The 17,864-nt window shown below is 39.7% G+C and overlaps 2 protein-coding genes across 7 annotated transcripts in view; one reads left to right on the top strand and one right to left on the bottom strand.

Moving 5' to 3' along the window:
• MTMR1 (myotubularin related protein 1) overlaps window positions 1-5,312 on the top strand; it is a 72,766-nt gene extending 67,454 nt beyond the window's left edge. For all 4 annotated transcript variants that reach the window (XM_063431969.1, XM_063431970.1, XM_063431968.1 and 1 more), the window contains one exon: window positions 854-5,312. In XM_063431969.1, the coding sequence (XP_063288039.1) occupies window positions 854-1,018 (165 nt within the window). In that variant the 3' untranslated portion in view covers window positions 1,019-5,312. The remainder of the gene's footprint in view (window positions 1-853) is intronic.
• An 11,530-nt stretch (window positions 5,313-16,842) lies between these two features.
• Window positions 16,843-17,864, bottom strand: part of CD99L2 (CD99 molecule like 2) — a 76,967-nt gene continuing 75,945 nt past the window's right edge. For all 3 annotated transcript variants that reach the window (XM_063431965.1, XM_063431967.1, XM_063431966.1), the window contains one exon: window positions 16,843-17,300. In XM_063431965.1, the coding sequence (XP_063288035.1) occupies window positions 17,239-17,300 (62 nt within the window). In that variant the 3' untranslated portion in view covers window positions 16,843-17,238. The remainder of the gene's footprint in view (window positions 17,301-17,864) is intronic.

The following is a 17,864-nucleotide window of genomic DNA, read 5'->3' as shown; positions in this document are numbered from 1 at the left end:
TCAATGAGATATTAACTTACTTTAGAAGGTACGCAGGAGGCTCCTGCAAGGTCTAGCAGGATATTGACAGAGCAGGAGGGGAGTAATTCTCAAATAAACATATTGTGCAATAAGGGAAGCTTAACATTAGATCCAATTTTCAGGAAGTGTTTAGGAAGGCTGTGCACATTGCATTCAGAGAGGTGTGACTAGGGCTGTATAAACAAAGTGATTTAACTGCTAAATTGAGCAGTGAGACTGCATGAGCATGATCTATACACCGAAACCGGTGACTATAGTTTATCTTTACACTAAAGTTGTGTTCATGCTTAGTGTCCTTTCAAGCTTCTACCAACAATTTCTTTCTAATTATTATCTGAATTAAAATGTGCTTTGTACTATCATCTCACCCTATTGAGAAGTGCTTCTGTGTACATGTAGCAGGTCGGGAAACCCTGCAGTAAACACTCGGTACTATCAAATATTTAGTTTTGGCAGCGCATACACTGTTTAACTATGTTTTTAGGAGACCTGTGTAGATTAACAATTCACCACACAAAGGAGGCAATTGAATAATCTAGTCCAAAGCCTATAATTTATGCAAATTATCCTCTAGAAATGCAAAGTTGTTTTGGTATCCTATAAATAAGGTAACCTATCATTAGAGCATTCACAACATAAATTGGATTACTAACGTGTGTTCCCTTGTTTTTACATGGAGCTTTCTCTTGGAAACAAACCGTAATAATGCAACACAGTTGTGTGCGTTTCTTTTCATGCTCTTTTAAATGCTTTTGCTGAAACCATTAAAATTCATATCAAATAATTAAAGCTGTATTAACACACAAATGACATATCTATTTTATACTTTCAGATGCCAATTCATCAGAACCTTAAGGATCTCCTGTCCATAAGAGCAGAACTTCAGAAGAAGCTGGAGGAACTTCAGAGAGAAGCTGCAACCCGATCTGTGTCCTCTTCATCAGACCGGGGGTCGTCCCCTTCGCATTCCGCTACTCCTGTACACACAGCTGTTTAATAAGCAGTGCAGACCGTAATGCTTCATGTTCGATGTACAAACAGGTCTCATTCCCTATAGCAACCAACATTCTGGGCACCAAAGGATTTCGCCCAGGTTTCTTGATCAAGCATCTGTTGGTGAAGGAGTCTGTAACACCTTTAATTGGTTGCAAAGCTGACTCAAACACCGCCAAGCTTCTTTGCTCCAGATAATCAGGATTCATCAATACGGTTCTTATCCTTGAATGTTTACATGCTACGTGCTACATCCCTTCCCTCCTGCACTTCACTTGAATGTTTAATCTGTTACGGTTCACAGAACTGTTACCTGCAGATGGGTTTATTCTCCATAAACCTAAATCCCAGATAGTCTTTATTTCTAGCTATTTATATATAGGAATTCAGCACAAGTAACCTTTTTACCCGTGTCATCACTGTACATTGCAGTGCAGCACTTTGTTTAGACCTTATTCTAAGTATACTCTATGAAGGGATCAAATTAATTTTTTCATGTCCTGGAAGAGTGTTTGCTCTCAATTTATCTTACATTGGCTAATGCATTGTTTTTCTACCAAAATGCGGATATGGATATCAATGAAGGAACGGACAGAATGTGTCTATTGCAGAATTGTTAAATAGTGGGTAGCTCCATTAAATACTTTAAATCTAACTTTGATATGCAGTGTCAAAGGGACACTATAGGCACCCAGACCACCTCAGCTCATTGAAGTGGTCTTAGTGCAATTTCCCTTAACCCTACAGTAGTAATTATAGCAGTTTCTAGGACACTGCAATAATTACCTCTCAGGGTTAATTAACTCCACCTCTAGAAGCTTTGGTCGTCTAAATGGCGCTGGACACCCTCACGCTATGCATGAGGACCTCCGCCGTCACTGAAATCCCCATAGGAAAGTGTTGGTTAATGCGCATTAGGTCTCAGAGCATGGGTGGCGTCTGACCCAGTGCCGAGGGACATTGGCACTGGATTCAGGTAAGTGATTGAAGGGGTTTTAACGTTATGGTTTGTTCATTAAACATGTAATCTTGAAAGGACTTAAAAAATGCAAAAATATCTAAATCAGAAAATTCTCCCATCCTCCGTGCGTACACCTCTCCAAAACAAATTATTCTTAATAGATCGTGAGCATATCCTAGACATTCGGAATAAAAAAATATTTTTTTTTTTTTCCTAGATAATTGTCGCATGCAATGAGCCATTGAAAAGGTATTCTGAGATGCATTGTGAAACAAATGCTGTTCGCTCTAGGGGGTGATGTGTTTTTGTTCTGAATTTTCTCAGGAAGCGTTTGTATACATAATATACACTAACAGAGCAGTATGTAGTATATTTAAAATAGTTTGGGTTGGAAGACACCATTATTGAGTAATATCATTTGAGAGGATGATTATAACTCCCATTGGGTGTCCAGCAGAAACAGCCTGCAGAGAAGTTTAATATTTGCCTAATATCCTGTAACCATACTAAAGGAGTCTGGGCTACAGACCAAACAGGTAATACGTGAATCCGTGCATTACTCCATGCTGATGGGTCCAAATCAAATATTGTTACAATCATCTGCTTTCCAGTTACTATATATTTATTTAAAGGGTTATTCCAACCCCCAATGACCTTTGCTTAGACAGATACATCTGTATATTTGTGCCCGGATATAGTTACCTCTGGCGACAGATGTAAAAAGCTTCTTCCCTCTGAGGCAGCACTCCTGCAAGGAGAAGCCTGTTGGACCTCATGCATGGAACTTGCGCGCACACAGCACTTGATCTATGTATGATTTTCCCCTCCTTCTGTGCAGCCTTCACAGTCCAGCCCTCCCAGCCTCTCTAAATTGGATGTTATTTTCCTCCCCTGTTTAGTTCACGCTCCTTGTCCAGCCCTCCCCAGCTCACTGCTCAGATTGCCAGAATTGCGAGACAGACTGGCTTTAGTGGAGAGATGAGCAGTCACTCACATGCGCAGTGATAGAGAATTATTATTATTTTATTATTTTTATATAGCGCCATCACATTCCGTAGCGCTGTACATTGGAATCCAGTACTTCTTTATCAGAAGCGGATTGCCCAAGGTCGAACAATGCATCTCTATGAGAAAAGCCTAATGCAGCGTGAGGATGAGGAAGGTTTGGAAAGGATTGGGGAGAACCTGACGATGGATTCAAGTTACGTTTTTATTAAAAATAAGAAACCGTTGGAGTAACCCTTTAATTGATATATCGGGCAAAATACAAATGGTGAATTCTACAACATTGGTAACTTATTTAGAAGAACTATTAACATTGTTGCCTCTAGCATCTTTGTGAGCTGGACTGCACTGCAGCTGTGTGTTATAGGAATTTCCTTGCAAAAGTATTCGTACCCATTAAAAATAATCATTCCTTTCAGGATTACAAATGATACATACTCACAAATGGCCAAAACCTTTTATTGCAAACTCATTCGTTCTAAGGGTATATTTTTAAAGCCAAAATTAGGAATTAATGTGTAATTATTATTATTACTGGACTTTTTAAAGTGCCAACATATTCCTCAGCGCTGTGCAATTGGGGGGGAGAAGATATTACTTAAAGGAAAACACTGAAATCTGCTGCTTGCAGGAGTGTTCAATCCCATCATGTTACTATCTAATGAAGCTATGTTTTGCAGGTAGAAGGGACGCGCCATTCATCAGGGCCACTTTAATGCATTTGAATAATAGGCTGTATTTTATGGGTGCTCAAATCTCTGTAGTTTTTGAACAAAAAAAAGTTTTTTGCAAAACCTAAGCCACGCCCCTCATTCTAGAAAACCTTATAACATTTCCTTGTCAAATGTTTTGACAGCTCAACCAGTGGTGGTGTTGAATGATCTAAACTACAAAATAACCTACATAAGAAGGAGAGGGCACTCAGGAAAGCATATAGTAAAGATATCACTGCCTGTTTGTAGTTTCTCTGTCTGCAGCCAGGTTGTGAATTAAAAGCAGTGCTGTTGGGTCTGAGATGTATACAATGATAAGAAAGGTCTCTGGCATGAGGGGGCGTACTAAAAGAGAAGTTATTTTTGTGATAAAACTACAAGGATTAGAGCATGCAAAATATAGCATATTCATACCTGCCAAGTGTCCCAATTTAGGAGGGACAGTCTCTATTTTGGACGCTCTGTCCCTCTTTTCTATCCCAGTGTTTCTCTTTTCTTGGAGCTCCATATTGTTGGTGTGTCCGAGTGTATAACCGCTCCACAGCAATGATACTCACAGTAATGTGTCTTTAAACTACACCACTCATACAGGAATTGTATTTGATGGGAGAGTAGATCTCTTGAAATTCTTGGCTTCTGACCCCCAAAATGCCATTAAAGTGACCGATGGCCTCCTTTTATAGGTAGCGTCTGGGTGGAATCCTCCCCTCTTACAGATTATTGATCCAGCAGTGCTAACTGGGAGTTTCAGACACTTTGATATTGCTTTGTGTTTACTTTCCGAACTGATGTCATTCCAATATTCTCTATTGCAGCAGTAGAATATTTCTTCTTAATTGTCACAGCTTTCCTTTGTGTCTTGTTGAAAGTCCCACTTTGGATAAGGATCATGGGTCATGCAGCAAAGAGAGATGCTGGCTACTTTAATGTCTCGCAAGTAGACGCCAATTGTTGGTTAACAATATGGGTTTTTTTTTCGAGCTGTGTAACTTAAGAAGCTTCCAGGGCAGAGGGGATTAATGTTTTTAAAAACAACAATTTTATTGTTTTCCATCAAAATATTTACCATAAACCCAATGTCATCTTGTATAAAAAATATACTTTCCAAGTTTAAATGTTTGCAACTAAAGTATTGCTCACACAAACCATAAAATGTTAATATATAGACCGTCAGAATAATGTGAGAATTGGTAAAGGGTCAGCATACTTTTGCAAGGCATTCTGTATATTCATGTCTGAATGTGTCGTTTTGGGGAGGTTTTGTTTTTACATTTAAAATTGGTTGTTCCTGTGCAGACTACAGGAGGTGATTTTAAAGGAACACTCACAGTGCCATAACTTCTATACTGTGCTGTAGTGATTATAGTGCTAGAGGTACCCTGGTGTCCTCCATGTAAGTACTCAAACAGTTTAGCAATGGTTTGACTGTGCCTGGCGTTTGTCAGGGGCCGTGTGCCACTTCCTGCAACTGTTCAAAAATCTACCCAAAACATAAAACAATGGCAAGTAGGCGGCACAGAAAAATTTACCAAAGTGCTAAAAATACATTAGGGGAGAAAAGGAGACATACCACGCATTTTGCTTTTGAAGGACACTTTTTCAACAGCTACCAAAGTGCTGCAATGGTTATAGTGCTTGGAGTGTTTCTTTAAATTACCTTTTTCTCCAGCGCTAAGTACCCATCAGCGCTGCCGCACGCTCCTTCTCGGCTTGTACAGTGCTAGTCATAGAAGAGCATTGGGGCAGTTAGTATATACACAGTGCTTGTCGCAATCAAATGATTCTCTTGTCTTATTGAATGTAATGATAGTCTATGACAAGCCGTGACGGCACTGCGCATGCCTGGGTATGAGAGCCAGAAAGGAACGGTACCTGGCTCCAATATCCAGAGGGGTTGGAGGCGCTTAACTGTTAGGACTGGTCCTCACATAAATGTAATCAATAGGAAACATTTAAAAGGTCATTGATTTTTTTATTATTTTTTGCCAACATGTACAAATATCTTGGTGCACAACTTGTATTTCATGATGAAGTGTTTTTCGTGCGGTTCTCTAAAATTCAGTGGAGAAGTTTAGCTCATGTATTATGGTTCAATTGCTCTATATGCATTCATTGATATTTATTGCATGATTGTCCGGTTATCCCAGTAATTTACTTAAGACATTCCCTGCCAAATGTGTGGTTATAATGTTCATATGATGCACAGAATAGATATTTTAGTTACATGATAGTGATCTGTATTTTTTTTTTTTCTTCTTCCCTATGAATATTTATCATTTTACTCCTTCACTGTATATAGTGTAAACTGACATGGTAGCACTTTTTTTTGTAACTGAGTATTCTGTTAAAGTTTATTAAATGTTTTTTTATTTAAACATGTTTAGAGTGTTATTATGCAGGATGGAAGAATTTTCATATAAAACAATCACCACTTAATATTCACTGTTGTAATCCTCCCTACATTTAAAAAGGGGGAAAAGGCCATTAACAAATATTGCACCTACTCTTGAGAAAAAAATGAATTGGTCTTAATTTCTAACCTGCAGTGTCACGTTGACATGCCTGATCTTGAATTTAAAGGGACACTGTAATCACCAGCGCAACTTTTACCTTAATGAATGAGTCCTTCTCATTCTTATACTTCTGCTCCTTCTCCTTTCCTCTAATTACCTACCCATCAGAGCAATGCTCTATATTCTCCTCCTCTCCTTCTCTCTCATCTCCCTCAGGATGAAAATATCCCCTTCCACCCACTTCCCTCAACAACACACTCACATTTACATTAATCCCTCTTTGCTACACTCCCCTCTTCTCTCATCTCAAGCCCTGCACTCATTTCTCTATTCTCTCTCTCCTTCTCTAACCCAATCTCACCCTAGTCGCCGCCCATATAAAACCCATTCACACATCCTGTCACTATCTCCTCCTACTTCTGGCAGCTGGGGACGTTTCCCCCAACCCAGGGCCCCACATCTCATCTGCTCACACTAAAATAACCAGAAACCATGCAATCCTCCTCCAAATACCCTGCAGTTTTTCCTCCTCTACCAATATTCAGTGTGCACTCTGGAACGCTCGCTCCATTTGTAGTAATATCAAATCTACAGCTATACATGACCTCATCATCTCTAACTCACTCACAATACTGGCACTCACTGAGACCTGGCTTGTCAGGATATTTATATCGGCATACATTTGTGCTATGATAGAAATTAAAAGTGTATACTGCCTGAGTCAGTTTGAACAGACCAGACTCCATTTTGTTATTTTCAAGCTAACAAAAGACACAAGATTTCTATCCTTTCTGTAAAACGAACCACTTTGCCAGAGCTAAAGGAATGCTTAGTATATACAAACCTGTTGATAAGAGTTGAGAACGGGGGATGGACAGACTGTCTAAATGCTAATGGAATATAATCAATTCTAAACCCAGACATTTGTGACAGAGAAGATTAAATAATGTAATTTTACTTTCGATATTGTATAGAGTCCCATTGTAGTGAAAGGTGATATTAAGTTTACGAACTGTCATATTAGAAATTATAGCAGAATTTGTCACACATAGTCTGAAGAAAGCCCAAAGGAACTCTTTGATCTGACAGAAAACTTAAGTTATAGACAACTATAAAGATAAGGTAAATGACGTCAAAATAGCCACCAGAAAAAGTTAACCCTTTCCTGGATAGGTATGTTTAGTGGGACGAGACTGCCCTCTATAGACCAAATACTTAAATTGTTATCTGGAAGGTAACCACACCTCCAGTGTCCCTATTGGTCTATCACCTAGTGAATTTTTCCTTTAAAAGTTAAGACAAAGGGAAGAGGGAGGTGTGGAGAGAAAGCAAAAGGAGGCAGTCAGGATCGCAGGCTAAGAAAGAAACGCAGAGTCAGAGCAAGAAATCCAAACAAGTTCCTGAGACTACCTACTAATCAGATGAGAATGTCTACTCAACTGGTAATTATACTGGTTTAATTTAATCTAAATTAATTAAAATTTTCTAATAGCATGATATATGACTGGATAATTCACGATCAGATTTCGATATTTAGAAATCTTAGTTAACTAAGAAGTATATATTTATAACCATTCCATGCTGCAGATGGAATTAGAATAAGTATGTATTTATGTGACATATCACATGTTGGCATATCGTGATATTTATCCAGGTGTATTGATTTGTTCTAAAATAAGATAAAATATCTATTAGGCAAGTTAAAATTCTGCTTATAGAACATGGTAGATTACTCTTATTGGATGGTTCCAGGAAATGACTAATGAGCTGGTATAAATGTTATTTTATTTAAAATCCCATGAGAATAGGTCTTAATTAACCTAGGAGGTCTAGCCAGCATTGAAAGGGTTATTCTAACTGCTAGCTAAAGTTTTTATGGCTATTCGCTGGAAGCTTTCTCTGTGTGAAACTTTCACTTTCGTTTCTCTGTGAACTACCGTCATAAATCATTGTTTGACAATTGCTTTGTAATGTGTATTGCCATTGTATTGCATACTATGTTATACTAAATATTCATTGATTATTATCACGCATGTTACATATTATTATTTAAATTGTCACAATAAATTGTATCTATTTTTATAACAAATTGTGATTTTATTTATATGGAATACATTTCACTTACACGATAACGATCTTTGGGATCTGAGAATTGAAATAGTAGGTAATTCTCAACTGTTTACTATTATTATCCCATAAATATCCCCACAGGCTGTCCCCATCCGATACTGCTACTCCTGCTTCTTTATGTTTCGGTGGTCTACAGTTCTCCCAGACTTGACTGTAAAGGAGGTGGTGTAGGCATCCTTCTGTCCCCTCAATGTACTTTTCAACCTATCCTCCCTGCTCCTGCCCTATCCTTTAAAGTTCACACTGTACGCCTTTTTAAGCCCACTCCTTTAAGAATTGCCATCATCTATCGCCCCCCCGGTCACCCTAAACTATTTATTGAACACTTTTCCCCCTGGTTACGCCACTTTCTTTCCTCTAGCACTCCCTCCCTCATACCTGGGGACTTCAATATCCCTATCAACAAGCTCAACTGCCCTGATGCCTCCTGTCTGCTCTCTGTAACCTCCTCCTTTGGACTCGCACAGATTTCTACCTCAGCAACTCACACCACAGGAAACACTCTTGACCTCATCTTCACCAATCTCTGTACCACCTCTGATCTCTTCACTGTTCCATTTCCTTTGTCTGACCACCATCTGCTAACATTTAACATCTGCATACCCCATACCAAAATTTCACCACCATTACCTCTCCAACCTCGCAGAAACCTCAACTCCCTCGATCTCCAGCACTTCTCCACCACACTCCAAACACTCCTTTTACCCATCTCAAATCTCAACTGCCCTAACTCTGCAACCACACTGTACAACTCCACTCTCTCCTCTCAACTTGACATCATGGCACCTCCTACAGTTAAACGCAGCAAGCGCCCCCAATTACAACCCTGGCACACCCAGCTGACCCGTTACCTCCAAAAATGTTCAAGAACTGCTGAACGCTGCTGGAGAAAGTATCACTTTGCATCTGACTTTGTCCACTATAAATTTATGCTGCGCTCCTACAGCATGGCTCTCTCCTCTGCAAAGGTAAACTACTTCAACACCCTCATAAGCACACTGTCCCATCAACCCAAACACCTGTTTCACACTTTTGATGCTCTTCTTCGCCCTGTGACTCCCCCTCCTTCCACCACCTTGTCCACCACAAACTTTGCATCTCAATTCACTGAGAAGATCTCTACAATCAGGAACGAGATCTCTAATCGCTCTCCTACCCATATCAATACAACACCCTGCCATCCTATGCTCATTTGCACCTGCTACAGCACAAGAGGTTTCTGCTCTGCTCCAGTCCTCCCGCCCCATCACCTGCTCCCTCGATCCTATTCCCTCGCATCTTATCCTCACTTTGTCTCCCTCTCTTGCTCTACCTCTCGCTAACATCTTCAATCTCTCCCTTTCCTCTGGCACATTTCCCTCACCCTTCAAACATGCAACTGTAACCCCGATTCTGAATAAGCCCAACCTTGATCCCAACTCCCCATCCAACTACTGCCCTATCTCGCTACTGCCATTTGCCTCCAAGATCCTCGAGAGAGTTGTGTACGCCAGATTGACAGACTTTCTCGAATCCAACTCTCTGCTTGACCCCCTTCAGTCTGGATTCCGCGCTGGTCACTCTGTCGAAACTGCTGTAACCAAAGTATCCAACGACTTAATTGCTGCTAAATCTCGCCGCCAATACTCTATCCTAATCCTCCTTGATCTTTCTGCCGCCTTTGACACTGTTGATCATCAACAGCTTCTTCACATTCTCCGTAACTTTGGTCTACGGGATACTGCTCTGTCCTGGTGCTCATCCTACCTCTCCCAGCGCTCTTTCAGTGTTTCTTTCTCTGGCACTGCCTCTTCTCCCCAACCCCTCTCTGTCGGCGTCCCCCAAGGTTCAGTCCTTGGCCCCCTACTGTTCTCAATCTATACTGCCTCCCTTGGTAAACTCATCAGCTCCTTTGGCTTCCAATATCATTTATATGCAGATGACACACAAATCTACCTGTCCTCCCCTGATCTCTCTCCACCCACCTTGACTCGTGTTTCTGACTGCCTCTCTGCTATTTCCAAATGGATGGCTGCTCACTTCCTTAAACTCAACCTGTCCAAAACAGAACTTTTAGTTTTTCCTCCCTCAAGTGCTGCTACTCCTGTGTCTGTCTCCATCCAAGTCAACGGCGTTACTATCACTTCTACCTCGCAAGCTTGCTGCCTAGGGGTTCTTCTTGATTCTGACCTTTCTTTTACTCCCCATGTCCAATCGATAGCCAAATCCTGTCGCTTTCAACTCAAGAACATAGCGCGCAATCGCCCATATCTTACGCCAGACGCGGCTACGGTACTGGTTCATGCTGTTGTTCTCTCTCGCCTTGACTATTGCAATCCCCTTCTCACCGGTCTTACATGTTCCCAGCTTGCACCGCTGCAATCTCTAATGAATGCGACTGCGAGGCTTATTTTCCTGTCCGGTCGCACCTCCCATGCCTCCACGCTCTGTCAGTCCCTGCACTGGACTCTAGTTACAGGGCCCAATTCAAAATTCTGGCGCTTGCTTACAAATCCCTACATAATGCTGCTCCAACATACCTATCCTCCCTCATACACAAGCATGTCCCATCGAGACCCCTGTGCTCAGCCCAAGACCTACGCCTATCCTCTGCCCGGATCCCCACCTCTGACGCTCGCCTTCAAGACTTCTCCAGGGCTGCACCTCTTCTGTGGAACTCCCTTCCCTTCTCAATCAGACTTTCACCCAGCCTCCACTCCTTCAAAAAATCTTTGAAAACTCACTTCTTCATTAAAGCGTATCAATTACACTGTCAGCAGGTTTCTCATCCCCCACCCCAGGTTTCCTGCAACTGTCAAAAATGACCTACCAAGCACTCAATAAACCCTTCTCTAATAAACTAATTCCCCTACTTTAACCCTTTGTGCCACTATACCCCACTCATTCTAGCATGTAATCTCAATAAGCAGAGTTCATGTACGTCCACTGGTTTGATCTCAATTATGTGTCTGTTAGTCCACCCATTGTACAGCGCTACGTAATTTGTTGGCGCTCTATAAATAATATAATAATAATGAACCAGAGAATTGAGCAGTGAAACTCCTGGGGCATGATGTATACAGAAAAAAACTGCTTCATTAAGCTTTTATTTTATTTTTTTGGTGACTATAGTGTCCCTTTTCACTGCTATGTCATTTAATGACCAGTAGTTTTAAAGTAATTTTAATGTCGGGTATCATGAAAAATTCTATATTCTCTGTGTTCATACAAGGAAAAACCATAACAGATTTAATTGTCATGTTTATTAAGAAATTGTGGAAGTAAGTACTCACGATGAATGACCATCCCTGTTATTTTAACATTTAACATGATTAAACATCTGTAAAATTGTGAGTTTTTCAAACTACGGTATATAATTTTACTGCATCTTCAATGACAAACATACAATTTTGAAAAAACTGATCACACGCTTTTACTTTAATATTTTTATTAGCTTTACATATTCCCAAACAATTCATCTGTAGTTTAACACAATATGCAAAATCTGTTCACAAACCTTTATTAACTGCGGTAGGTAAACTTATATTAGCAGTCCGCTAATATCTGTAACAGTCAGACGTGAACAGTCGATAAGAAACTCTTACACAGACTACATGTACCCCTGTCCCCCTCCCTCCCTCCCCCCTCCCCCAGTGCATACTCCAAAGAAGTGACACAATTTAAATGCCCTTTGTGACAAGGAAACAGTGTTCAACAATTTTGTAACCATATTTTTAATTAACTTGAAATAAACCCCTTAATGGTGAATTCCAGTGATACAAACTGGGAAAATTAGTCAAATTAGAAAGATTCTCCTGTTAGCTCATACATCAACATTTATGGTTTAGTTAAAAGAAATTAAACAAAAAAACACAAAAGTGTACATTTTCTTTTAGGAATCGCAAAGCAGTTGGCATAAGATTGTACATAACATCTTAAAGACTCTTTAAAAACCATCTTCTAAAATATATTTAAAGCAGTATGAGCTTTTAAACAATCTATATATTGATACTGCAAAATAGTTTTAACCCCTTCAGCCACTTGGGATGGCGGGTGAAAGGGAGAGGGGCACTACACTGGAGAATCCATTTAAACCTTTGTATGAGATTTTCCATATGGCCCTTACTGGCTTTAACTTAAAATAACTTAATGAGGTCACTCAGAGTGTGAGACATGAATCCAAACTTAGTCTTCACCAAAAATAGCAAACATTATTTTAAGGTGAGTTTAGTTTGTTTTGGACCAATATCTGTCACTGCAAAACTGAAATCCTAGGAAAGGCTATTCACCAAAAGTAAGGATACAATAAATAGTCATTTAAAGTGAATTTCAAATTGAAGGCCAACACTTGAAACATAGCTGACTTGAATCGTTTTATTTTTCAAGGTTGGCAATTTTGACCTTTTGAAATAATTTAGCATTTTCATCAATGCTCACTTTTGTGCCTAAACCTGATGAATTTGGATAGTACATGCAGACTGGATTGTGATGTCATGTATCATTGGTTCTTAGAGGTTAACCCGTGTGATGTGCCTTTAACAAGTGTTGCAGAGCACTGTGTGTCTCTCTCAATTTCCTCTTATAATCTAATCATATATTATGGTTATAGTAATACGACATGAGCTTGTCAATTAGATTTCCACCAGCACTCTCTGATTAGTGTTCGAGTAAGCATATGGACATCTTCACATATAACCGCAAAAGGTACACGGGACTAATGTTATGCTGAGTGTGCTACTGAGATTTTCTGATGCTTCACCTCAAGGCTATGAGGACAGTCCATAAGTGGGGTAAATGTCTAAATCAGAGGTTCCATCTGAAGCCCAGGGTGTAACTTAACATAGAATCAGAGATACAGAAGAGATGGCCATGGGTCTTGACACACCAACCCGCAGGCTCTCCCCAACAGAATGGGGAGACTCCTACATAGATTGACTAGCAAGATTACATTAGTTCCAGAATGTCATTATTGGTGACATTCAGTTAAATATTGTATTTCTACTGGCAATGGATGGAGATAGTTAGAAAGTGTTCCATGTACACCATCACAGTGAGTATGCCGAACAAAGCAACATTCAGTGTTGCGGAATAGGTGGGTGCTCTATAAACGCCAGTAATAAGTAAATAAAAGATACAGCACTGCTGATAGTATGGCCGTGCAGTACCTGTATCCCTGGATGGATTCTAAAGTGGAATCTTGGGTAGTTAGCAGCTTTGTATACACTCATATCACTTTCCCCAGCAGCTCACAATTAGCCAAGACCACTATGTGAGAAAACCAAAAAAAACACATTAATAAGAAAGGAAAATAAGCCACCTGCCATAAGCCACAGTGTTGACAGCAGCCTGGATTGAAGGGGGCTTAGTATTGTCCCAGATACCCTGAGAAAAAGGACCTTTGGTTTGTTCATACCTTTATCTCTCAGCAATACACTAACAGGTATATAATCAGCCATTACTCAGCCGGGAGAATAAAATAACAATGGAATGCAAACTCCTCTTGCTGAAAAGAACATTTAGTGGCATTCACAAAATGTGAGAAATCCCTCAGAAAGATGCATAAGATTATAATGAATATCCTATGCAGTGTGCACAGTATTTCTCCTCCATACAGTGTAAAGGGAAATTAAGCACCATTACCACTACAACTAAATGTAGCGATCTTAGTGCCAAGAAGCTGTCCCTTCAGTCTGATAAATGTGATTTCTGAGAATAACAGCAATGTTTCCATTTGTCTGTCAGTCACCCTCTAGTGGCTGTCAATCAGAAAACCATTTGGGGCACTTCCTCCTACAACACCCTCATTTTCTGAAGATATTTAGATTCAGCATCATGACAATGCCAAACAATTTAGTCTCCCTATTTAGTCCCAAACTTTTAAGGTTCAAGGCGCCCCCAAGTCAAACTTTTTATTAGGTTGTATGTATGTACATCGCAGTGGTATATTCTGGGCCCCTGGTCAGCAGAAATGCTTGCCGTTCAAGCGCAGATTCAGAACCTAATCTTGGTAGGGGCACTGGTAGATTATTTAAAGAAACAATCCAGGCACAATAACCACTACAGCACTTTGTAGTGGTTACCGTGCCAGTAGTGCCCTCCCAGAGTAAGTAGTAAAACGGTTTAAGAACAGTTTGAAAACTTACCTGGGGTCTGCTGGGATAGGGGCTGTAGAAGGGGATAGGGGGGGATAGAGAACTGTGTTTGTATGTGGGTTATTGTTATGGTGTGGGGGAGTTACTGTGTGGGGTGGGGGTGAGAGGGCAAATTCATGAATATATCATTGATCATAGCACCGGGAAAATATGTGTGCCCCATTGGCACACAGTTTGGGAACCGCTGCCATAGAGAAACTGCAATGCTTATTGACACAGTGTGGCGTTTGCTGTGAATCCACAGAAGGGCTGTCGGTGTTTCCCCTATGGAAAAGCACTGGATTGGATTTAAGATTATCCTAGTGACTAGTGATGATCGCAGATGAAGGTGAAGCAGTGGTTATGGAGAGTTACTTTATTTTTCTAATTTGTAAAGGGGAGTGCGTCATCTAGAGCCGGGGTGCCCAAACGGTAGATTCCCAGATGTTTTAAAACTACAGCTTCCATGATGCTTTGTCATTCTAAAGGCAGGCAAAGCATCATGGTAGCTGTAGTTCTACAATAGCTGGGGATTTACCTTTTGGGCACCCCTGATCTACAGTGTTCCTGTGAGCTTTATGGTTATATATCCATTTATAAAGATAGTGTCCCATGTGTGTTTAAAACCTATACAAGCAATGTATAACATGGCTTGACTCTTCGTATACGACTGGAGCAAAGACTGCAAAATTACAGGACGATGGGAAACGAGCCTGCAGAAAGTTGCAATTACTACTCTCCGTTTTAGGATTTCTGATTACATAACAATTGGGGTTCCCCCCCCCCCCCCCCCCCCTTCCATCTAATCAAACAATGTCAGAATTTTCCTCCACAATAATAGAAAAAAAAATATTTTCAATAACTGAATAGAATCTCCCTGCAGTCTATCCCCAGACTCTGTGAGAAAGTGATGGATTTATCATCAAATCCTGTTCTTAAACGTTAATCAATGAGAAGAGACACTAAACATAGAAAGTACTTGTAAACTCCTCTCTCAGGACAGACTGGGTCTGGCAAAGATCAGCCAAAATTGAATCCATACACTTGAATCAAAGCTCTCTGAGTCGTTTACGTCGGGTACAAGTAGGTACAGGGAAAACCTATTCATCTAGAATAAGATGCTCTAAGTAAACGTAATATAAAAAAGTAAATAAATTAATAATAAATATTCTTTATCTACAGACAGATCAGGCATCATCATTAAAATAAAAACTTGCTTGATGCCTTAATTGCAACAGGCTGCCCGGGTAGTTAAATCATATGTGTATTCATAGGGTTACCATATCCACTATGTTTTCAGGGACACATAGAAATTTGTTATATTCATGAAAACGCATGAAAATGGTTTCCCTGCAGTATTTAAAATACATATTCTGCAGGATTCTTCATTGCCTGACTACTTAATCTTATACACCACCATTGGAATTCTACATACTATAGGGCAACCCTTTTCATGTGCTGCCCATCATTCTGTATATGTGATATGTGTCCCTGGAAACATGGTGGCCATGGTAACCGTATGAATCACTTAGAAGATGTGTGACTCCATACAGTATAACTATACTCTGAGGCATGTTCATTGTTAAACTACATTTCCTGGATTAGAATGAATATGCAGGTAGTAGGACATACATTTTATCAATAAATCAAATGTCATTTTGGTGAGACTATATCTCTTGAAGTGTATCAAGATGCGGTGGCTGGTTTTAGAATGCTCTCCATGATACACAGAATATTGGTATTTTCCAGGTGGCAACTGATCACCAAATTACAGCAAAAGGAAAATGGGAAATGGTCTAATTGCATCTTTCTGAAAAGAGACAACGGACTTGCCGCAGATATGATACATCGACAGGAGCTGAATAAAGACAGACGGACTAAGCGAGAGATACTTAAATCGACCTTTGCAGTGCTCTTGGTAGCTGATGAGGATGCTCTGATAATGCAGTAAAAAAAGAAGTACAAAATTAAGCACCAAATTTACTTCATTTTAATAAAGTGATTTATTGCTGCTGATAGTCTGTAAACCTTGAATGCCTGTCGTTTATATACCCACTAAGAACTTCAGACTAAAAAAGATTAAATAACAGAATTTTGTGTGGCCAGAGACTTGTTTTTTTTTGTGTGTGTGTGTGTCATGCACACTTCTATCTTGTCTAAAAAGGGAAAAAAAAATTACCTGTGTGTGCCAACTGAGCAGTGTCATAAAAAAACCAACATATAAATAAATATATAAAACCATCTATGTTACCAGCATTGTTCCTGCTTCAATCAATATTATTTTTCCCATTTAAATCAAGGCACCTAGCTTAGGTATAAAATGTGGCCAAATGCAGCTGTCAAACACTGGGCTGCTTTGATTGCGCCTGCAAAGGATTTAAGGATTTCAAGGATCAGAAGAATCTATTTCTTGTTTATTGAAAACTCACACAAGCAAAGAATTTTAACAGCAGTAGCCTGAGGGGCTCCCATTCAGATCCTGGGTATATTAATATTTTGTGTGGAGCACTAAAGTAATGTTAAGAATTGCTTCCATTTCACAAATGGGAAAAAAAAAAATGGTTTCCAGATAATGTTATTAATTAAAAACCGGGAAGGGTATTCACATCAATATTTGATCATATCAACGAGAAAAAAATAAGTTAAAAAATTGACCTGTCACTAAAACGTAAACATAAAACTCTTTAAGAAGCTGTCCATTATCTTGAAGCCCAATTAAAATACGCCCATACAGGCTTCATCGATTACGTGGCTGGCAACATTTCTCTGTGTTGGTGTCGTGAATGGGATGTTCACACCTTGGAAGGATCTTGTGTTGGAGGAGCGGCGGTCTGTTCTTCCACTGAATATTTTACTAAAATGGTAAAACGTATGAAGCAGTTAGTATACAGGAAACTAGAAAACTAGCAGACTGAATGAAAAACCACTGCTCACAGAATTTCACTTCACCCCCTTGTTTGTTTTCAAATGGCCTAGGACCGTGAGAAAGTTCCCGCCCTTACATACAAAACTTGTACTCGGGTTTAAGCCCATGTAAATACTATTAAAGGTTCACCCGTCTGTGAGAATGTGTACAGCAATTCTTGTATAATTATATTTTTCAATCTATGCTGGGTATTAATGCAAGAGGATGTTTTGTATTTATTATTTTTTGTGGTAAGGTTCCCGTTTCATTGCCTGTGTACCTAATGAATCATTTACCCATCACCTATTCGGCTTCTCAGAATGGAATGCGGAGATACCGTATGTACATAGTTTTATTACTTTTTTGTTATATTGTGCTACATACCGTAATTTTATGGTTCCACAGCAAGTGGCTAGAAAGTTTACCTTGAGAAATTGGCTGAGGAATTGTAGTGAGAGAATTGTGCGTATTTTGGTCTATTTTTCGCTAGAGACAATGATTTTATATACTTAT

The sequence above is a fragment of the Pelobates fuscus genome, chromosome 9 (assembly GCF_036172605.1).
Source record: "Pelobates fuscus isolate aPelFus1 chromosome 9, aPelFus1.pri, whole genome shotgun sequence".
NCBI classification, from domain to species: Eukaryota; Metazoa; Chordata; class Amphibia; order Anura; family Pelobatidae; genus Pelobates; species Pelobates fuscus.
This window is presented reverse-complemented; position numbering and strand designations above follow the sequence as displayed.